This window comes from Pteronotus mesoamericanus, unplaced genomic scaffold (genome assembly GCF_021234165.1).
Source record: "Pteronotus mesoamericanus isolate MK-2021 breed Mesoamerican mustached bat unplaced genomic scaffold, CSHL_Meso_final contig_182, whole genome shotgun sequence".
Classification (NCBI taxonomy): Eukaryota; Metazoa; Chordata; class Mammalia; order Chiroptera; family Mormoopidae; genus Pteronotus; species Pteronotus mesoamericanus.
Window position 1 is genome coordinate 15935946 of NW_026555078.1, and position 22965 is coordinate 15958910.

The following is a 22965-nucleotide window of genomic DNA, read 5'->3' on the forward strand; positions in this document are numbered from 1 at the left end:
GGGGCCCCTGTTGCGTCACTTGTAAAAGTTCGACTGTTCTCCCCAGCGGAGACCTCACAGTCTGTGTCCTGCAGAGCCCAGGACTCACCACCCACAGGACGATGTTGAGGCACAGCACAGTGGGGATGCCCCCAAAGGGCTGCCCCCGCAGGACGGTGCTCCGAGACTGGAAGCAGTCGGTCGCTGACATGTTCCGTGTCTTTTCCATCACGTTCAGGTGGCCTGGTGAGGCAGTGATCCTGGGAGGCCCCCTGGTGAACATAGGGGTGTCTGGGTCAGACATGAGGAGTCTCTCTCGCTTTGCAAAATGCAGGGGCGTGCCGGGCAGCCGGGGGAGGCGCGCTGTGTGCACGCGAGGCCTCGGGCCCGTGCTGGCTGGTTGAGGCAGGAGGGCTGCCCTCGGATGGTGCGCAGCCCCGTGTGGAAGGGGAAGCACTTCCTCAAACGCTGGGCCGCGATGGCAGGATAGCCCGGATCACCAGGGAGTGTTGGCAGTGTGTAGCACTTGATCCCTTTACGAAAAGAATCATAAAACCCACATCTAAAAGGTCTTCGTGATTTGACCTTTGTAAAGCTGTTCTTCTTCGTAAATGAACAAATTTCACAAAGGTGAGTCGGGTCTCGGAGTGGGAATATGAGGTTTGGAAGGGGAAGCCGCTGCACCCACGGGACCTTCTGCAGACAGGGCTCCCGGGCATTCACCTCAAACATCCTACATTTCTCCGATCCAGGTCCCAGAAGAGACCGTAGCTCCTAAGACTATATTAGATAAGAATGGAGAGTACCTGACTCATAGCAATGACTCAGTAAATGTCACTAATATTGAACTTGAGCCAGGAGATCAGCACCTGCCTATGGACCTGAGCCAACCCAGTGAGCCTGAGCATTTTGGGGAGACCCAGTTGCAGGGTTCGTGGTTACTGGGTCAGCGTTATTCAGGTTTGCACGAGAGTGGAAGGCACGGGTGAAAAACAGAAGTGACTTGTATCTGCTTGTGTTTATCTGCAAAGTTGTCCTGGTTTTAAAAGATCATTTGTTTTGGCTCCAGACCTCATCTTACCTGAAAAACTCTTCATTTCCATTCAGGAAAAGTAGGCTCATCCATTCATGTGACAAATATTTAATGAACAACGCCTAGGCCAAACTAATGCTGGGGATGCATCAGTGAACAAGGCAAATACAATCCCTCCCTTGTGGGATCCAGGGGGGGAAAAGCCATGCGGGATGCGGAGGAGATGAGACTGGTAAAGAGTGGGACTGGGGAAGGCGGCACTGAAGGGACGACATTGGAGCAAAGACCTGAAGAGAGGGAGCAAAGCCACAGCTCCGGGGGAAAGGGCACTTTGGGCAGAGCAGGGGCCCGGGGCTGCCGTGTGGCCGGGTGCTGAGGAAGAGCAAATCGACCAGGGTGGCTGGACGGGGGAGGGTGAAGGAGCCAGGAGAGATGGAGCCAAGGAGACATGAAATGAGTGATGTACTCAAGGTTCACTGTGATCCTTGTATGCGAATAAACGGGGTGGGGTCAAGCAGAGAAGCAGCAGCAAAAAGGTCAGTTAGGAGGAGACTATAGAATGGAAACCCAGGCAGAAGATAACGGTGGCTTGGACCAGGGAGGAAGCAGTGCAGGTGGCGAGACGGGGTCAGGTATTGGAACGATTTTGAAGGTGAAGCCAACAAGGCGCATTGATTGATTGGAGAAGGAGGGTGAGAGAGGAGTCCAGATGACTCCATTTTCGACCTGAGCAACTGGAAAAATGCAAGTGCTGTTACTGGACAGGAAAGATAGGAAGTTCAGGCTGGGACGTGAGCGCTAGTGGGGGAACCCGAGCTGGATCTGGACAGGCTAAGTGGGGCGGCGGAGCCGCTGGATCGACGAGTCTGCAGTTCAGAGGAGAGACTGGAGACATACACACGGGAGGCACCAGCGTAAGGTGACTCTTCTGGCCTAGAGTGGGTCCCTGGAGGAGAGCGAGTAGAGAGAGGTGCGAGATCTGAGCCTGGGGCAGCTCCCCTGTGGAGCAGGAGGAGACAGAAAGAGACTGGGCAGAGCAGCCAGTGAGGAAGGAGGAAAGGCAGGAGAGGGAGGGGTTCTGGAAGCCAAATAAAGAAAATGTTTCCAGGAAAAAGGAGGGACCAGCTGTGTCAATACGGTCCGGTAAGATGACAACCGAGAATTAGCCACAGTTGAAACACCGTAAGTAAAATGCAAATATACAGTGTTCACAGGGGACACAGTATGTTTTAACAGCCTTCTGCCAGAGGACCAGAGGTGCAGGGATGGCAATTCTAGCGTCTCTTGGTGAATGGGGCAGGCATCCAACCCTCCGAGGAAGTCGGTCACCTGTGGCAGGAAGCTACAGTTCTGCTGGTGGTCACTTGGGGGAGCCCGTGTGGAGAAAGCCGGTGGGGAATTGGGGAGGGAGGTGCACCTGGCTGGTCTGAAGGCCTTGGTGAGACTTCCTACCTGAGTCAGTTCTCCAGGGAAGGTCCCGCTCAGGCCTGCAGGCTCCGCTCAGCTACCTGGCTGCTACAAAAGAACAAATACAGTGGGGAGACCATAAAACTTAGTCACCCAGGCCGACTTCTCTGGCGGCAACATCCCTCAGGGCCCCTTTCTTCACCTTGTGCTCTGGGAGCTAGTCCTTCATCACATGTCCATCTCACAAACAGCGCCTCCCCCTCCCCCATCTGTTGCTTGTCTTTTCATTTTCAGTGTGGTGTCTTTGAAGCAACAAAGTTTTGAATTTTGACAAAGCCCAATTTATCAAATTTTCTTTTATGAACCATACTTTCGGTATCATATCCAAGACGTCTTTGCTTGACTGAAGGTCTTAAAGATTTTTCTCCTTGAAACCTTATAATTTTAGCTGCGTTGAAGGCTACGACCCATTTTAAGTTAAGTTTTACGGCTGCTGTGAGAGAACAGTCCAAGTGCATCTGCTGGCATGCGGCTATCCAATTGACCCAGTATCATTTGTTAAGTCCTCTCCTTTAACACAAAGCAAACAGCTTATGAGCCCCTCAGGTCTGTCTGGGGACCGGAGCCAGGCTCAGGATGTGAGTGTGCTTGGTGAACTGCTACAGGACCATGAGGATCATGGGACTGTTGTTATCATTTGGTTAATACTATGCATGAGGAGGGAAGGGGAGGGGTCCTGGGCTGTGAGCAGCTCTCAGCATCCATCTGGCTCCAAGACGGAGATTTGAGTTCTGGATGTTGCTCTTTTCCACTCAACTCCCACTCCCTCATTCTCCCTCATTCCGAAAGCTCCCTCTCTCCCTCCCTTCCTTCATTCCTTTCACAAAGAAGGGTTGAGTACCTACCCCAAGCCAGGCATCCTGCCAGACTCTGGAGGCCTGGAAGACTGGTTCCTGCCCACACGAGGCTCCCAGATACACCGGGGCGACATGCAAGCACACAGGCACAGGCCACCACACATTCTGATAGATAGTCGGGGTTAAGGGAGTCACAGGGAGGAGTCAGAGAAACCTTCTGCAAGGAAGGGGCCTCCAACCTGAGCTGCAATCAGCACAGGGAGGTGGGGAAGCGTGGACAGAGGGGACCATCCTGACAGAGACCCAGAGGGGAGACTGAGCGTGGCGGTGGGGGGAGAGTGGAGGTGGGTACCCATGGCTAGCGTGTGGGATGCATCCCTGGCTTGTTCTTTCATTTGCTCATTCCTTCATTCATCCCTGCAACAAGAATTCACTGAGCATCTACTCTTGCCAGGCCCTGCATAGACCCTGGAGATAGAAACATGAGCAGCCTTTGGGATCTGGGAAGAGATTGCTGCTGGGAGGCCAGGCCCTGGTTCCTGTTCTGCCTGGGAAGGCCCCGAGCTACAAGGTCCCAGCAACTACACTTGCTGTGGGGTGGAATCCACCCAGCAGGGTTGGGTCAGCACCGGCTTTCAGCTCGCCTGGCTGCCCAGCCTGAAGGGGAGGCGAAGAAGGAGAGAGAAGAGAGCCTCACGCCTACCTCACCCCCCTCCTCAGCTTCCTAGCAGCAAGCAGAGGCAGTTAGGAGGGAAACTGTTGCTATGGAAACCTAGAACAGCACCCCACCTTTTCTCTTCACCCCTAAACTATGCCTGGACCTTCCTCCCCTGACTGGAGGGAAGGCTAGCTCTTGGGTACGAAGAAGATGGACAGAAAGCTTTCCAGAGACGAAAGCCCCGGCACTGGAAAGGAAGAAACTCGAAATCTGAGTAGGTTCAAGGAATGCGGCACAGAGGCACCAATGTGCCTGGTGCAGGGAGTGCCCGGGGCCTCCTCTCTTTGGCCATGACTTTCTCATCAGAGCACAGGGGGGCTGTTCAGGGTACCAGAGAGGCGTGGGCTCTCTGCAGCAGGCTGGGCTTCAACCCCAGATCCACCCTTGCTGGCTCTGGGTGACCACGGACCATCAGTGACCACCTTTCTGAGCCTCAGCCTCCACCTCTGGAAAGTGGAGACGATGACAGTACTGCCTTGCAGGGTCATTGCGAACGTGAAATGAGATAATTCGTAATAAAGCCCTTTGCACCGTCCTTGAGAACTACATGTGCTCAATATTAGCCCAGACTAGGCCATTCCTAGGCTTCTCCCACCGACTGTCCTGGAACAGGCAAGAGGAAAGACATGGAGCATGGGAAGGCTTGCCCAGCACCCCACAGACTGCAGCCTGTAGGTGGTGGCTGCCTCTGTTCTTGCTGTGCTTGAAAGCAAATGTCAGCCTTGCTTTGGGGGCCAGAAAGGGGCAGTGAGAGAGGGTGTTAATGCTGGCTGGTGAGTCAGGATTCTTGGGTCCCTTCCTCAGCAGCACATCTTATCTGATAGGGGGAGTGCCTGGCCTTCCTCCCTTCCCATTTCTCCTCCATCCCAGCCTCTAGTGGCAAAAGCTGGAGGCTTACCAGTCCTAGGCTTTGGCAAAGTTTTCCTTGGCAACTGGGCAAGGACTTTGCAAAGAATCTGCTTTGTCTCCATTACTCCTCTGGCCCATCACTCACACCTGTCCTTGCAGGCGTGGCCTGATTTCAGCTACTGTCGTCCTAACTAGCCAGGCCAGCCAGCGCTTTGCTCCCCACTCCCCATCTCAAGGCCAAGTCCTCTGCGTGGGGAGCCCAAATCCCAGAGCTAGGGTGGTTGAGGAAGCCTTAAGGAGGGGGAAATCTTATTAAGAGCTGGCATTTATTGAGCACTTACTGTAGAATAAATACTTCCCATTTAAATACTAGCTCATGTAATCTTCACAAGTACTCTAGGGTACTAGAATCATCCCTAGATGAAAGAGAATTAAGGCCCAGAGAGGTTAAATAACTTGCCCAAGGACATGGTACTTGTAAGTAGCACAGCTGGCTCTTGAACAGGGGCAGTTCGCAAGCCTTTGCTCTGCTACCTTCTGGCCCTCATGGGCTTCTGCTGGGCTCACAGTGCTGGGCAGGGGCAGAGGAAGGGGATGACCTCGCTCCAACTCTGGTCTAGAGATAGAACCTTTTCCAGCCTTTCAGGGTGTTGCAGTGGAAAGTGCTGTGGACTGAGGGATCCCAGGAGATCCGGGCTCTGGGCCACCTGTGTGCTTGAGCAGGTGCCTTCTCATCACTGGGTCTCCTGTCTGTAAGGTGAGGGGTTTTGGCAGCAGGTCGAGGGCCAGGCTGGAGTAGGGTTTCTGATGCTTCAGAGACACAGTTTGCAGCCACACAACCTACATTCCTTGGCACTGCCCAGAGCTCACTTGCTCCGCTGTCCCCATGAGTTCTCAGGAGCTGGTCCATAGGCATTGCATTTTGATTTGGAGAAGCAAGTCACTGTAGCCAGAAGCTATGTCCTTGGAGAAGAAGCTGTGGGGAGGGCACCCTGCCTTCTCCCTTAACCCTGTCCCCACCAGAGTGCACAAAGCCAGAGCACTTCCACCCGCCCTTCCCCTCCCCTCCACCATCTGACCTTCTCAGTCTCTTCAATAATTCATCACCTTTTTGTTAACATCAGAAAAGGTTATTTCCCATGGATCTGGACCTTGAGGAAATAAACTGGAGTTTCTGTCCGTGGGCACGTCTTCCCATCTCCCCTTCTGCTCTGGGACTTTCCGCATATCCGTTTCCATGTTCTTTGCTCTCAGATCTGCCCCACCCCCATTTCCAGGACATCAGCTCAGTGGCCCAGGTTCATTGTCACTGCTAGGAGGCCAGGTCCTTTGGAGGAGTGGAGCGGGGGAGGAGATGTACTGTAATGAGGGTTCCCGTTAATGTGCTCCCCTGCCCCCATGCCAGCTGGCCTTGCACCTTCTCAGGTGTCAGTAAGCCCCTCCTCACTCTAAACTGCCCTCAAGCCTCCATCTCCTCATATCTTCACAGCAAAGAATGGTTTGCCCAACTTAACATGTGAAGAAACTGGGTTGCTAGTAGGCTAAGAGATTTGCCGAAGGCTGAGGAAAAGTGGTGGATCTGGGATCAGAACTAGGGTTTTACAGCTCCCTATTCAGTGCTCTCGGGCTTGGATCAGTGACTCCTCAGCCCAGGGTGGGAGTGAGGGCACTGGAATCATCTGGAAGGTGTTTAGTAGATCCAGATACTCTTACCTTCACCTCTGTCCTGCTCCACTCCTCTCATGCCTTTGTTCTTTTCTCCCTTTGATATGGTTAGTTAGCTGCCTCATCTAGTTATCCCCCCACTCCCACCCCTCCAGTGCCCTATGTCCTTGTTTGCTCCGAGTCCCTTCCAGGTTGCCTATGACCTCCATGATAAGGTCTAGCAGGGGTTAAGGCCCTCAGACCCGTCCAGTCCTGTCTCAGGCCATTCTTATGCATGAACCCTCTGCTCCAACCAGAATCTCCCCACTCCAGACTCTAAGAATGAGAATCTCTAGTCAATTCTTATGTGCAGCCAACAACACAGAGAAACATCATCTTAGAATTTTCAGGGTTATTTGCATCTAACTAAGGAATTCTTGCAGATATCAAATGTTTTCTGATTCCCCCTAAATGAGGAGGGAGAAAGGGAGAATGAGGATATTTGGGGATAAGGGATGGTAGCACGGTGCCCCTTAAATCATGTTACAATGGGGCAGCTCATGAGACCTGCCCTTATAGTCTCCTCTCAGGACATCTCCTGTCCCCTGTCCCAGGTCATTCTGAGTGTGTGGAGAGTTGGCTGGAGGTCTATGGAGGCCTACACCACCCCTTCGCTTTACCCCAAACTCTTGCATTTCTCCCTTTGCCAAGGGTCACTGACATGGCCCCTTTACTTGGGGTACCACGCCTTCCCTCTGTTCTGTCCTCATGTCTCAGAGCTGCTTGTTCTGCCCTCACTGAGCTGGAGCTACTTCTTCTTGGTCTAGGCTGAGACCTTGGCCGCTTCAGTATTTACACCCTATACATCAGCTCAAATCCTACTCTCTGAAGCCTTCCTCCAATAAGCAGCCCAGTCTGTTTCTTGTCCCCACGCTCTTTACACAGCTGGTCTTTGCTATCACTGCCTAGCACTATTCTCTCGTTTTTGTTTTTGTTTTGTTTTGGTTTTTTTCCATGCACATGAACAACCAGTTCCCCAGCAAATCTCTGGACTCCTTGATGGCAGAGCCCATGCCATTGAGGTTCTCCCACAATGACCAGCATGCAGTAGGCCTCGATGAAAGATAGATGGTCCTTTATCCAGGGCTACACTCAGGAGCAGGAAATAATAAAATCTGGGTGATCTGCATACATTTGCACATGCCCTTTTTTGCCTCCCCACAGCACATCGTTGGTTGTCAAGTCTTGCTCCCTAGGTCACAGCATGGCGTGGAAGGAACATGTGATTTGTGGTCAGGAGATTGGGTGTAAATCTGGAGCTCTTGTTTATTAACTGTGACTTAACCTCTTGCTGCTCCGTTTTCTCTTCTATGAAATAGGTGTAATTGTGTTCATCCTGCCTGCACTGGGGTGGTTGTGAGAGTTAAAGGAAATGATATATGGAGGCGTTTTTGTAAACTTAGGAGTAAGACAAACGTTGATTGTTGCCTTTGCTATCTTCTTCCCAGGACTGAGGTCAGCCTTCTTTCAGAAGCCCCAGATGGCCCCCTCAGGCTCCCCTGAAGGCCCAGCGTAGGGTGAGCGGATTGGAGCTCCACCTTGCATCTGGCCCCCGATGGTAATAAGGCAGCTGGCCCACAGCTGGGACCTGCAGAAGGATTTTCAGCACCATGGACAGCACCACATTACTGCTGCAGCAGCTGCTGCTGCTGCTGCTTCTCTTTGCCAGGGCTCTGCGGGCAGGGCCCCGCAGTACCCGTTGATGCCCCTGGCTCAATAACTGCTAACACTGTTTCAGGCACTGTGCCAACTTTCTTAATGCACCTATCAGGTTACATGTTGGATCTAGTCAATAGGCTTTAGCATCCATTCCCACTTCTTTCTAGTGTGCCCTCCTATATTGCCCAAGCTAGAAAGCTAAAAACTGCATTTCCAACATTTCCTTGCAGCAGGGGTTCTGAATACAGATCAGGTCCCACCAATCAGATGTAATGGAGATAGACTTATAAAGGGGAAGGGAGGAGGAAGCCACCTTCCTGTTGCTTGGGCCGCGTTCAGCTGACAAGCAATGCTGAGGAGAGGAAGAAGTCCTGTGCAGCAGATCAATGCCCAGCCTCTGGTTCCGGGAGGGTGAGGAATGGGGGAGAGGAGCGAGGGGCAGTAGTGGTGTGGGCTGCAGAGGCCCTCTGACCCCTGGCTTGCAGGTGAGGCTCCAACAGTCCTGTCCTGGCTGTGGCTGAGGGGCGGTGTGTCTGGTGGGTCAGTTCTGCTGTTTTGAAGACCCAGATGTTAACCCTTCCAATGATTTTTTGAGCACACAATTCCCTGTATTAAACTCTGTTTTGTTTAAAGTTCTTAGAGTGGCTTTTGCTTCCTCTAAAAGAATAGAGAGGTTCTGTTATTACCCTATCTTATAGATGAGGAGTCTTGGGCATCAAGAGGTTAAGTTACTAGTCCAGGTCAGGCAGTCAGTGAACAGTGGGACCTGAACCCAGAACAACTGACTCTCCAACCCCCTCCAGGCATTATGCCCCCACACTGAAGACAGAAGCTAAATGGAGAAGAGCCATGGAGGACATTCTGGGAACACACTCCAGACCAGAGTGGGCACAGCCCCTGAGGAGGCCTCAGAAGGAGGAAGAGAGGACGTGGCATGGTCATGGGCCAGGCATGGTACCGGGTACCTTCACATGGTACCTTCACACTGATCACCATTGATGCCTCACAAGCAAGCTAAGAGGTAGCAGCCTAAGAGATGGGTATCAGTATCTCCACTTTACAGATAGAGAAACTGAGGCTCGTAGAAGTTAATTAACTGGCCTAAAGTCATGCAACTGGAGAGAGACAGAGGTAGGGCTGGAATTTAAGTGCCTGGCTCCACGATACCACGGGGTCTCTGTGGCACAGTTTGGGACAGAGCTGCTTTGCCCATTCCAGGAGGCTGTATCTCTGGGGCGCAGGCAGACAGCCTCAACAGATCCGCACTACACTAACTAGGGACTCTCCACTAACGGGAGGAAAGGCTGTGGGGGGCAGCGGAAACTGGAGTGCAGCCCGAGGAGAAGGTGGCCATCTGGCCCCAGGATGGGAGCTGGGAGGGAAGGCTTCTCCCTCACCATGCTCACTCTGGGAACCCTCTCCTTGCCAAGAAGCTTCCTTTTCTTGCCCTTAAGACCCTGCATCCCCACCTAGGGGACCGTGCCTTTCCACCCATGGCCCCGAGCCAGCAAATTGCCATAATATTGCCCAAATGGGGCTGGGGTCAGGACGGAGAGGCAGCGGTGGGGATGTGATCGACATCCAGGCCCCCGGGGAGCTGGCCCGTGCCTCAGAGACACCTGGGGGAGAAGGGGTGACCCCCTGCTTGTGCTAAAAAGACAAAAAGTCAGAACAGCAGGATATAATGCTATTAAACTAGATGATCTCAATTCTAAAAATTAAAAAAGGGAAAGAAAGAATAAAACACAGAATTATACCTGTAGAAAAAAAGACCATTTATCTCTGAGTGGTGGGACTATGGTCTTTTAAAATTTCGGGGGGAATTTGAAAAACAATTTAGTATGAGCATGCATTATTGTTTATAATGAGAAAATGTTATATTTAGAAAGGAAGGCTTGATATTTCTAGGCATGCATATGATCATCTTTCCTTCGCCCTTTTGCATCAAGTCTTTCTTGCCTCTTCAAGTGCCCTCATTTTGATCAGCTCCCACTCAAGCTTGTCAGTGGGGCGGAGGGAGTGGAGGGGCCCTGTGGTTTCTGTAGAGGCTGCTTCCTCAGAAAGATTCAGGGCCTGAATCTGATGCCACCTCCTCACCCCCCGCCCCCTCTCCCCGCCACAGGGTCTGGCTGGGCCAGATGCAGGAAGGTCAAGGCTTGAACTTGCATCTTGTGGGCCAAGGTAACCACCAGACCTCCTGGCACATGTAGTTTGGTGCTAACCACAGCATCAAGATCCAGATGCAGTGATCAGGGTAGGGGTGGGGCCCCAGCACAGCTCTCAGTTGGCCAAGTGGGGGGCCAGCCTGCCATGGTGTAACATTTAAATATGGGTCCCCAGGAAGAGCTAGACTCCTTGGGTCTAAATCCCGCCTCTGCTATTTACTAGTCACATGTCTTTGGGCAAGTTTCTTAACCCGCGCCTCAGTTTCCCTATCTGTAAAACGGAGATGTTAATAGCGTGTACCCTTATTGGGTGAATGTGAGGACAACATGAACCAATTCACATGAGACACTTAGAACAGTGCCTAGCACATAGCTGGCTCAGTGCAGTTAAGTATTATTTTCCTTGTTAGTACCTAGAACTTTGAAGTTTACTTATGGGATGACGGAGCAAAAGGCTGACTCCCCTGTGGATGGAAAGCTCCTTGATGACAGAGCCCATAGCTGTGCTTGCTCCTTGTTCTGCTGTGCTGGGCAGAGCTTCCTGCTTTAGAAATATTTGTTGAAAAAAGGGCATGATTGGCAGTGGGGTGGGTGGAACTCGTTTGGCTCCCAGGAGCTCACACCCAGGGCTGGAGGGGCTCATACAAATCCTTTAACCGGAGCCCCTCCCGCAGATGAGCAAAGGTTGCTGCTGGCTACCACTTCCTTGCCTCCAATCACATAGGGCTAGGCAGCCCTGCCCGCCTCTATCTCCATCCCCCACTGGGATTCTCTGCTCAATCAGTACATTGAGGACAATCTTTTACAGAGCCAGCAATTTCTGTCTTGATTTAGAAAAAAAAAATGTGGCACCTCTCATAACTGAGTGTTGTGGAGCAAATGCATTCCCACCGGAACCAGGTGAAGCTGCAGGCTCCAGCTCGACCCTGAATTATTGTGGTAATTCCTGTCTCCGTGGTAACAAGTCTGGACTAAGCCTTCAGCCAGCAAAGACTGGGCAAAGGGCTCGTCAGCAGCAGCGCTCCCCCGCTTCCCCGGCCCCCACAGAGCTGTTCTCTCCCCTGCCTCTCCCCTGCCAATTCCTCTGCGAGAGTCCCCAGTGCACCGAGAGGGGAGGCCAGGGGAGAGGAGACGCAGCCTTGGCCGAGGCCCCGTGGAGCGCAGAGCTGGCCCCAGTGAGAGCCAGGGTCAAGGCGCCCAGCAGCGGCGGCAAACAGGCAGGATGCTGTTGGGTGCCATGCCACCCCAGTAACACCCCGTCCTGCTGCTAGGATGGGTTCGGGTGGATGGTGCCACGAGTTGGCGGAGTCAGAGAGACCCAGGCTCTTGAGCCAGAACATTCAGCCTTAGTTCACACAGACCCAACCAGCTGTTGGTGATTCAGTCCTCGCAGACGGAACCAGCCTTCAGCGAACACTCGCTGTGTGTCCGCAGTGGGCCAGGATGTAGAGAGGAAAGATGAAGAGCAGACAGATCTGCCCTTGGTGAGAGCACAGTTGGGTGGGGGGAGACCCGAACAATGCGAGAGCAGCCAATCAGAATAAAGAGTAACAGATGCCTGCCCGGTGAAGCCAGCAAGAAGCGGGCGGGCGGGCGGGCGGGCGGCACACTGAGAATGCCGCCTCCTGTGAGCTACTGCGTCTGGGTTTTCTCTGGAAAGAGACCCAAGAAACTCCTGACCGTGGGTGCCTCCTGGCCGAGAAACTGGGTGAGGGCTGAGGCAGGGTGAGGGTGACTGACTTTCATTCTATTCTTTTCTTTACTTTTTGAATTTTGTACTGTGTGCATATCGAACCGAACCAAACCAAACAAAAAAGCAAAAGCAAGGTGAGAAGCAGCAGCATGTGACCGGTACTACGGTAGGGGGTGACCTACTTTGTGCTGGGCCCAGAGGAGGAAAGAGCAGCTCTGACATTGGGGGACTCTCCCCCCCTCAAGATCTGCAAACTCTCATCTGCCAGGGTCCTGTGTGTGTCTGTCCTTCCATCTCTGTACCTGTGCGACTTGGGATGTGTAGATGTATCAGATTGAATAGTGTTCCTCCAGAGTTCATGTCCATCTGGAACCACAGAATATGACCTTATTGATGTCGCTGTGTATGGTGATGGATCTACTGTGGTGATCACTTTGCAATATATCAAATCATTATGTTGTACACCTGAAACTAAATATTACATTATGTCAGTTACACCTCAATTAATATATATACAACCTTATTTAGCAATGGGTTCTCTGCAGATACAATTACTTAAAAAGAAGTCATACTAGATTAGGGCAGGCCCTAAATCCAATGGTGGGTGTCCTTATAAGAAGGACACATAGAGACACAGAGAGAGAAGCTGCTGAAGACAGAGGCAGAGCACAGAGTGATGCACCCACACCCCCAGGAACTCTGAGGGCTGCCGGCAGCCACCAGGGGCTGGAAGAAGCAGACAAGGGCGCCTCCGTAGCACTTGCAGAGGGAGCGCGGCCCTGCCAACAACTTCATGTCAGGCTTCTGGCTTCCAGAACTCCAAGAGAATAGGTTTCTGTTGTTTTGAGTCGCCCAGCTTATGGTAATTTGTTACAGCTGACAGGGAGATGAACACAATGGGTCTGTGCACTTGTGCTTTGTGTACTCTGAGGTGTGTGCATCAACGTGTTTTGCCTGTGTATGTTGGGGTATACTTGGGTTTGTGCTTGGGAATGTGTTTGTGACTACAATTTGGGTTTGGGGTGCTTATGTGTGTTGTGGGGTGCATGCATACTTGTGTGTTCATGTATGTGCATGTTGAGTTGGATCTGTGTATGCATTTGTGTGCGTCTATATATTTGTGTGTTTTGGTGTGTGTGTGAGCATATATGTATGTAGACAAAGGTCTCTCAGGTCGCTCTTGTCCCTAACATTCCAGCTGTCTGCCCTGGGGCTCTTGCTGCAGGGCTTGGCCTCGAGGAGTGCCGGCCTATGGCAGGGGCGGGGCAGGGCCAGCACCACACCCAGGTTGGAGCAGCCACCTCTGGGATCTAAGGCCTCCTGAGAAAGGGGAGGTCTTGGGGGAGAACTACACCTGCCCTGTCAGCAAAAGGGCCTCAAGCCCAGGATTGTGGGTCGAGCAGGAGCCACACCCTGGGGGTCTGGCAGACAGCCTTCTTGGAAGCCTTCAGCACAGCAGAGACCCCTGAGGGCCTCTACCTCCCATGAAACGAGTTACTGGAGGGCTTGTTAAACAGGTGGCTGCCCCACCCCAGAGTCTATGACACAGCAGGTCTGGGGTGGGGCCTGAGAACGTGCACCTCTAACAAGTGTCTGGGTGGTTCCGACATTGCTCAGTTGTGGGCCTCTGGTCTTTCAGGACAGGCCCTGGGGAAGTCAGTCCCGGCAGGCTGTCCCATTCTCTCAGCCTGTACCTCCCAGCCGCCCACAGGACACTCACAAAATCATTTATTCAGCAAAATAGTGGGCTAGGCTCTGTTTTCTGCACTCAAGATGCTTACAATGTAGGCACAAGATTTTCGTGGGTACACAGACCCCCAAAGAAACCGCAACTGACCTGCATCAGTGCCCTCCGGGGGCCTGGTGAAGAAGTGCAGGGAGCACAGAGGAGGAGCACTTGACTGAGCCCTGGGCAATCCAGGAAGGCTACCTGGAGAAGGCTCCAGCCAAGGCAACTCTTAAAGAATGAATAGCAGTAGTCACATTAATTGAAGGCTTCCTGCTAGGCACTGTGCTCAGACTCTGCAAGTACGCGCTCTTTCAATCCTCACAAAAAATCCCAAGATAGGAACTACTGTGGCTGAGGAGAGACTTAAGCCCAGACAGTCTGCTTCCAAGCAACCACATTCCCAGCTCTGAGCACATGTGGGGCTTCCCCGTGAAGAGAAGCCACCACATGGAGGCCAGGGGGAGGGCACTGCAGGGGGAGACACGCGTGCACCAAAGTGGAGGGGGAGGGGGAGTGTTAAGGCTTTTCCCTGAGAGAGTTCAGGTCCCTCAGCAGAGATGGGAGGGACACCAGGCTATGGTCCCATCTGTCTAAATTGGGCAGGACTCACTGGCTGCCAAGCATGGGGGTGGGGGGAAATGGAGAGAGGCGGAGGGGGCCCTCCCTGTGAGCTCAGCTGCTTCAGCGATGGGTGGGAGCCAGATGGCAGAGGCTGCCAGTCTGGCTTACAGGCTTCCCAGGGCCTGCAAGGCAGAAAGCCCGGAACACGAGGGGCTGGGAATCGCAGGGCTCCTGTGGTGGGGGCTCTCTGTTTGTGGATTTGCTTGTCTGGAGCTTCGCTCTGAAGAGAGGCTGAGGGCTGACTGGCTGGCACAAGCTCTGTGACCTACAGCGGCCCCCAGCTTTGGCCCTCCAGGCGGCGTCTGTAGCTCTAGGGGTCGCTGGTCACCTCAACTAAAGCACAAGTCTCCAGGCCAGGGGCTAGCCTCGCGATGAGCTTGCTCCTGCCCCTTGGGTTGGGGAGGGTCAGAAAACCACTCTGATTCATGCTGAATGAGGACTCAGAGAGAGACCTGAATCCAGAGGATGGAACCTGAGGAAATGAGTTCCAGCGGCTGCAAGAGGGATTCTAGTTAGACACAAGGAGGCACTGGCCTGAGGTGCTGAAGGGAGTAGTAGCTACTTCTGGGGGAGAGCTATCCTTCTATCTCCGACGGTCTGCCTCTCGGGAGGAAATTTGGTGGGGGTTTCTCCCTCCCCTTCCTTCACTAGCTCCCTCATCGAATCTCACCTCCATTTTAGTTCCCTCTCTCCTTTCCTGCTGGCCTCCCACTTCTACTTCTTCCAGTGGACCAGAGGCTCCTGCCAGTCCCTTGCCCCACTGTTACTGGGGGCCTCTGAGCTTGGGCGCCCTCAATTAAGCCAGTGCTTGCTGAGCACTCCACCTGCTGAAGGAGGAAGACCTCCAGGCCCTGCCCAGGGCACTCCGCCCAGCGGAGAAATGAGGGAAGCCCATGCCTACACCCAAGGCACAGGAAGGGCCACGCAGTGAGAAAGGTGCAGGCCCAGGCGACGGGGCTCAGGGACCGCAGCCCCGGGGGCCAGGGAAGACTTCAGAGAGGTGGCAGGTGGTTATTTCTGGGCTGACAGAAACCAGTGGGAGCAGGCAAAGGGGACAAGGAATGGAGGAGGGAGGCATAGGGTGGAATATTCCAGAAGTGGCAGGTTGACTGGCTTGGCTGCAGAGGTAGGGGGAGAAGGATCTGGGGAGACAACAGATGGATGGGGCCAGACCATGAGGTCCTGAATCTCAGGCTGGATGATTTGCACCTAATTTGTAAGGTTTTGGAGGAAGGGAGTGACACCTGGGCTGGAACTAGACAAGCTTCTAGGCTTTGCTCCTTTCCTGGGATCTCATAAAAGGCCCCTGGCCCTGACTGTGAGCCTACGGGCTTTGTAGGGGTCCCTCAGGGAGCAGGCGACTGGCGTCTCAAACGTTGCCTTTCTGGGAGGCCTGTGCTGACGGCCCTGTCTCCCCTGGCACTCCCGACCCCTTTTCCTTCAGTTCCGTTGCCCATGCCGCCTTCTAACACGCTTCATCCATAGTTGATGCTGTATCAGCGCCTCCACCCTCATTAGAATGCAGGCCCCCTGAGGGCAGGGTCCCTGTCTGTTTCACTTGCTGCTGAATGTTCCAGTGCCTAGCACGGTGCCTGGTATCTCCACAAATTCACTCATTTGTTGAATGAATCAAGAGAAAAATACCACCCTGCCTGAACCAGCAGGGTCTGTCGCTCTACTTTTGGCTTCTTGAGCTTGGCATCACCCGAGTGGAAAAATCTCTGAGAAAATTAGACAGAACTCCGCTTCTCCCCTGCAGCGCCGCTCACGCTTGCCAGGAGTCTGGGAAGATTCAGAGTGTTCCTCCGCCCCTCTTCTGCCAAAACACCACCACTTTCCTTTGTCTCAGAGTGGAGGCCAGGCGAGGAAAATTTCAGCTAAGTAAAGCAAGGGGCTGGCAGCTCCACCCAGCAGCCTGGACCGACCAGCGATCCTGCAGGTTACTGAGTGCCCACCCCACGCAGGCACTATACGGGTGCTCTGGGCATTCGCTTCATTCCTACAAAAGTGGGGATTACCCTCCCATTCCACAGATGAAAAAATAGAGGCTCAGAGAAGGTAACTGATGCGGCCAAGTTCTCGCCAGGTGAGGAGTCCTGTTTGGAACACGGGCCTTCCTACCCCAACCCAGCGCTCCTTCCTCTGTGGCACGTGGCCTCCCTTCTGCCAGAGAAGCAGCTGAGATACAGGGCATGAGGCTCACTGTGTTCTCTGTCCAAGGTGCCAGATTGCAGGGGTCTCTGCGGGCCACAGGATTCCCACCTGAGCTATGGGGGCTGAGGCTTTGGCCACTGCCAAGGGATGGGTAAGGACAATGATGTCACATCCGCCACCTGGCCTGAACTCATCAGAGAATGTGAGTTATAGCTGTGGTCACCGCCTGTTTGGCCTGGGCCCGGGCATCCTGTCCTCACTCTGATGTGAGCCACGAGGGTTGGAGTCCAAAACAGGGCTCCCTGAATCTGAAGCCCCAGCAGACGCAAGGGACACCAAACCTCCCCTCGGGGGCAGAGACGGCGCCTGACCTCCAGGGCTGCCACAGCTGGGCCCAAGTCGGGAGGCAGAAGAGCTCGGATCAAGCTCCCAGCTGCAGGGCTGCAGGTGGCTGTACTTCCACTCCTGTGTTCCTGAGAGTCTTGGCTTTCCTGCCTTGAGGGTGGAAACCCTCTCAGCAAATGTTAATTATTCCCTCTTATGTGCAAGGAAAATGAGAGTTTCTGTCTTTGAGACCCTTGAAGGGCAGGTGAGAGAAGAGTCCCTCAATATGCAGTAGGGAGCCATGGATGGCTTTAGAGCAGGGGAGGTGACTGCCCTGTGCTTTAGGGAGGTGAGCTGGGTAGCAGGGTGTGGACAAGGGAAGAGGCTTCTATAAGGATAGAACTAGCACGTGAAGCACTCAGAAAGCACTTAGATGTGGTTTCGAGCACTTTGCAGATAATTACTTTAACCTTCACAATCCCCTGGGGGTACAGTTATTAACCCCATGTTACAGATGGAAAGACTGACACACGTAGAGACGACACAGCCACTCGGTGGTGGAACTGGGAACGGCACCCACCTGACTCCTGAGCCTGGGCTCTTCCCCACTATTTGGTGCTGCCTCCGGCAGTAATCTAGGCTGGAGGGGGCAGGGTCCAGCACAGGGCTGGGCAGTGGGCAGGGCCAGAGGGACGAAAGTGGTTGCTATACTCCCTGAGGCTGAGACTCCTTGGCCAGGAGAGCTTTCACAACTCTGGACCAAGAAATTACAAGGGAGATGCGAACATCAAGTTCTCTGATCCGCATAGAAAAGAACTAAATCTAAGATTACTTTTATTGATAATAACAACACTTGCAATGTTCTTGGCCAACAGCCCACACGGGATAACTTCTTTAGATTTTAGAGAGTCTCAGATAAAGAAATCTTATCACAGTTAGAGCTTCTCCTCATTAGCAGAAGCTGGGGGTTTGGGGGTAGAAGCTGGGGGTCGGGGAGCAGAGGCTACTCGCAGCTGGGCAGGGAGGAGGCAGCTGAACCGGGAAGGGCTGTCTGAGACCCAGGGGCCTCCTGTGCCGTTCTGATGAGATTACACCTGATTCCTCTGAGCTGTTCCGTTACATTTTAAATGACACTATTGATGTAAGTATTGCTTGAGAAGTAAAATGAGATCGAGGTCGGACTGTATTGCTAAGATCTCTCCCAGCTCTAACAGCCTATGAAGATACCATTTGTCATAACCCTTTCTCAAAGAAAAAAGTGTTGAGAGGCAGGAAACTCTCAGAGCGGCCATGTCTGGCTGGGCTCCAGACCAAAACGGGGTCAGTTGGGCAAGAGCCACTCAGGGGGCCCAGCGAGCAGCCCAGCCAGGGGGTGTTTCTGTGGAGTACGGAGCCTCTTACCCAGAGCCAGAGAGCCTTGGCCCCCTTCTCAGGCCTCGAGAGCCAGGTCATCTGGGATAGTATCCTTTGGAGATGGGTCTGGGCCCTTCCTGCGCTCCCATCCGGTTGTGGGTTTAAGGGGCTTAGGGAGGGCCCTTGCCCAAGCACTGATTGGAGAGCCGCAGGCTTGAGGAAGCAGCTGGTGTGGGGAGCTGAGCCCTGCCGAGTGGGAGGATGGCAAGAGCACCTACCTGGGCAGCAGGTGAGGTCTGGGGCTCAGGCAGATGAGCTGTCACTGGCCGTCCCTCCTCTCGATCCGTTGTCAGGTGCTTCCGAGCAGCCCAGCCACAGCCCCGCTGGACTCCTGACCACAAAGGTGGCTGGTCCAAGGCTCTGTGGCACAGGGACGATGAAGCACTGTCAGTGCAGGCGGGCAGGGATCCCAGGCCTCCCCGCGGCTCCTCCCCCGCCCAACAGGCCAGGCCCAGTCCCGGCCCAGGCCCAATGTGCTGGTCAGCATCTTCCCCCAAGGCCTCAGGGGGCTCTAGTGGGGTGAGGGGCACCCCAGATGCAGCTATGATTCCCAGTCTTCCTCCCACCTCCACATCCAGCCACTCACCCTAGGGGTGAGTGAGCAGGGGGCCATCCTTCATCTCAGCTGAGCAGGGGCCCGAGGGGAGGGGGACCAGGGATGGAGCTCTGCCTTGGGAGTCCAAGCACCTGGGTCTCTCTGCCTCTTCCACTGGAGCACCCCACTTTCCCTCGCTGGGGTGGGGGACTTCAGCCTAGATTCACAGACTCTGCCAGCAGGACTGAGCTTGGGAGATCAGAGGGGGCCAGAACCGTCAGGTGACTTCAAGTAGGACATCAGAATCATTTGAGGGGGGCACTGCTAAAATGCAGGTCTAAGGGCCCTACCTGGCCCACTAAATCAGACTCTTCAGGAAAGTGCCTGGGAATCCGCATTTTAACAGGTTCCCCACCTGGATGGATGCACATGGAAAAGATGTGCAGGACTAAGTGCTGGGGAAAGGTCAAGTTCAAGGAGAAGTTTTGATCATGTATATAAAGAGGTCATTTGCCCCTCTCTGGCAAGCAGCATTGTAGGAGCCTGGTCTCATTTTTCTCATGGACAAAATGAAGATTGGATGCCATCTCTTGGGACTCTCCAGATGTAAACTTTTAATATGAGAACTGGTGAACCACGGCGTCAAGAATTTGAAAAGAAAGTTCATGGTGAGGCATTTTAAAGAGTATTTGCCTTTATAATTGGTTTCTTCTTAAATATTTCTTTTAAATTCTGAAAATAACATGCTTATGGGGAAAAATATCAAACCATTCAAAACAATACACAGTGAGAAGCCTGCCTGCTCTCCTGGACTTCTGTCCCGCCCCCGGACATGCACGCTGGCAAGCTTCTTGTTTCAGTTTTCTTCAGAAACTTTTCCACAAATATCAGCAAATACAGATCTATGCCTGCATTTTTATTTTAAACCCAACCAGGAATAGACTCCTGGTGCTTTATCTTTGTTTTGTTAGTTAATAGACATCACACATCCGTGCAGAGCAACACACATCATTCATAGAGTGTTCCACTCTATGTTCCACTGTGTTCCACTGAAGGAGGCACTGTAATGTACATGAATGGGTCTTTATGGATGTTTTGGCTGTCTCTACATTTTTGCTGCACAAAAAAAGCCGCGAGGATCACCTCTGATTACATGTCTTGGTGCGAGGTGTGAGGTTAGCTGTAGAATGAACTCCGGGTGGCGAGTTAAGGGTTAGGGGCACCTAATACTGCCTGACAGATACTGCCAAATGGCCTTCTGAAGAGGATGAGCCAGTTTGCGCGGCCAGCCCTGCAGGCCGTGCCTGTTGCCTCCCCGCCTGATGCACGGTGCACTGTCTGATTTTTAAATGTTGGCAATATGAGAGATGGAGAGTGATACCATGTTTCAGTGTGTAATTCTTAATAATCAGAAAGGGAAGACATTATTTTCATGTTTACAGATTGATTGGCCTTTGCATTTATTTTTCTGGGTATATCTTTTCTAATTTATCTTATTGATTGCTAAGAGGCTTTTTTTCCTCCCTACATTAAGGCAGCTGACTTTTTATCATGTGTATCACAAAATGTCATTTTGTCTCTTTTTAAATGTTATTTATGCCATCTTTTACTTGAAGAAATTTCAGATTTTTCTGTAGTCAAAAGTATTTCCTATGAGAGGATCCTAAAAATATTTCTTGTGGTTTTCAATAGTATGGTTAGGCTTTTCTTTCTTTCTTTCTCTCTCTCTCTTTCTTTCTTTCTAATCTTTCCTTCTTTTTAATCTTTTCTTTCTAGAATTTACTGTGGTACAAGGAGTGTGGTAGGGTTTAGCTTTACTTTCCCCCCAAGGGCCTAGAGAGTTGTCCCAAATCATGTTTGAACAATCCATTTCCTTCCCCCGCCACCCGCCCCCCCCCCCCCCCCCCCCCCGCCGCCAGATTCAAAAATCTCAATTTAACTATGTTGTGGGATGGATACAAAGAGCATGACCTCCAAGTCAACTGCTAGTTCAAAGTCCAGTTTCCCTGGATCTAGAAGCTACCTAACCTTCCTGTGCCTCAGCTTCCTTATCTAAAAATGGGAACAACGATAGCACCATCTGCATAGAGTTACCGTGAGGAGGCAACGAGTTATTTCAGGTAAAGGATGGTGAAAGGTGCAACTATGTGCAGGCTGCAAGAGACCCACCTTAGCTGTAGAGACACGTATGGGCTGCAAGGGGGAGGATGGGAAAAGATATTCCGTGCAAATGGTAACAAAAAGAGAGCAGGGGTGGCCATATTTATATTACAAAATAGACTATAAGTCAAATAGTCTGCCACACAAGGCAGACTTTTTTTTGTATAATACAAAGGGTATTATGTAATTATAAAAAGGTCAATTCTCCAGGAAGATATAACGATTATAAATATACATGCACCTAAAAGCAGAGTACCCCAATATATGAAGCAAACATTGAAAGAGGTGAAGGAAGAAATGGTAACACAATAATAGGAGATTTCAATAAGCCACTTCAAATAATGGGTAGAATACCAAACAAAAGATTAATAAGGAAACAGAGGCCTGAAATATATTCAACACATAGACAGATTGGAATGAAAACAGTTGTTCATATAGAAAATAATACAATAATTAATAAATAACAATACAAAAATAAGCTCTGTGTTTCATGTACTCACAGCTATAACCCTACTTTTGCCCCGCTGTGTATTATTATGTGTATTATTATTACCTGCGGGGAACCAGGAGTGAATGGCAAGAAAAGAGTTTTCTTGCCAACTCTGGTTAGCCTTACTTCTGGTTACGCTGAGCACTTTCACTGATATTGTAAATATCAGAAAAATTATTGTAAAATTATATTTTAAAAGAGGTTAACATTTATGTATAGAAAAGCTATACACTTAAAATATTTATTAGCAGTCATCTTAGTATATTTTTATAACAGTTTTTTTCAGTGGACTGTTTTGTTCTTTTTTATTCCAGGGGATCAATATTATCTGCAATTTTAATTGATAAATTGGCCTCTTTTTATAATTTCTATTTCAAAATTTGTATTGATTTGTACTTCTAGAGAAGTGTTAAAAATGTATATATACACATACACACATGCATAAAATCATAGTCAGCAGTATTTGTTTATTCCTACTAAATAAGAGTTAAAATTAGAGACATATATTTTTCAAATGCCTTTCAGATGGTTTCAACATTTATGGAGCTGTTTATATGATTTTTCACCTCTTTTTAAGCATTACTTTGTTTAATTATATTGATAATTCTCCTAATATTGAATACATATTTCTAGAATATAGCTTCACTTGCTTGTGGTGTGTTCATTTTTTTAGCATAATGCTGTGAGTCTATTCGTTCTTATTAATTCATGAAATTTGCAACAATATTTATAAATAAAATTTTTGAAAGTAATTTTTCTCTTTTTTTGTGTGCTAACTTTGTAAGTGTTGTGCTGGCTTCACAGAATAATTTGGAATCTTGCTTTATCTATGACTTGGTACAGCTGGTACAGTTTAAATAACATTGGAATCATCTCCTCCTTGAAGGTTTGATAGAAATTAAGACCTGTCAAAACCTGGGTATTCTTGGAGTGGAGTTTTATGAAAACAGCTTCTTCCATGATTATTGGTCTGCTAGGTTTTTCTAGTTTTTCTGGGTCCAAACTGATCATGTATCTTTTCTCAGAAAACTATCAGTTTCAGCTGGTTTTCAAAATTTGCACATGGTCAAACACAGTATCCTCTAAGAATTCTGTTTTCCCTGTATCAGTGGCTGTTTCCCATTTTAATGTTCAATTTTATATATTTGGCTATTAGATTATGTAGACTTAAAAAAATCATCAAATGACCCCTGATTTTTTCCCCTAGGAGCCTATTTACTATGTTCGCAGCCCAGAAAGAGGGGAGCTGGAATCAGGGACGAGGATGAGGAGCGCAGCAAGGGAGGGGCAGCTTGACAGACACAAGTCATTCCTCAAACATTAAAAGGTGCGAAGGGCCTGCTCGTGCGCATTCCCTGGCCTGGAACCCCTGCCTCCCCTTTCCCAAAGGCCCCCCGCCAGGGAAGCCACCAGCTGCCACCCTGCCTTCCACACCAGCTGTCACCTCTTTTGGAACCTTTGCCAACTTCCCAGGG

At 51.2% G+C, this 22965-nt stretch overlaps 1 protein-coding gene across 2 annotated transcripts in view; it reads right to left on the minus strand.

The window, feature by feature from the left end:
- TMEM63C (transmembrane protein 63C) overlaps positions 1 to 22965 on the minus strand; it is a 65096-nt gene that overhangs the window by 35194 nt on the left and 6937 nt on the right. For both annotated transcript variants that reach the window (XM_054567225.1, XM_054567226.1), the window contains exons 2-4: positions 18524 to 18665; positions 2465 to 2527; positions 89 to 251 (exon numbers count right to left, since the gene is read on the minus strand). In XM_054567225.1, the coding sequence (XP_054423200.1) occupies positions 89 to 208 (120 nt within the window). In that variant the 5' untranslated portion in view covers positions 209 to 251; positions 2465 to 2527; positions 18524 to 18665. The remainder of the gene's footprint in view (positions 1 to 88; positions 252 to 2464; positions 2528 to 18523; positions 18666 to 22965) is intronic.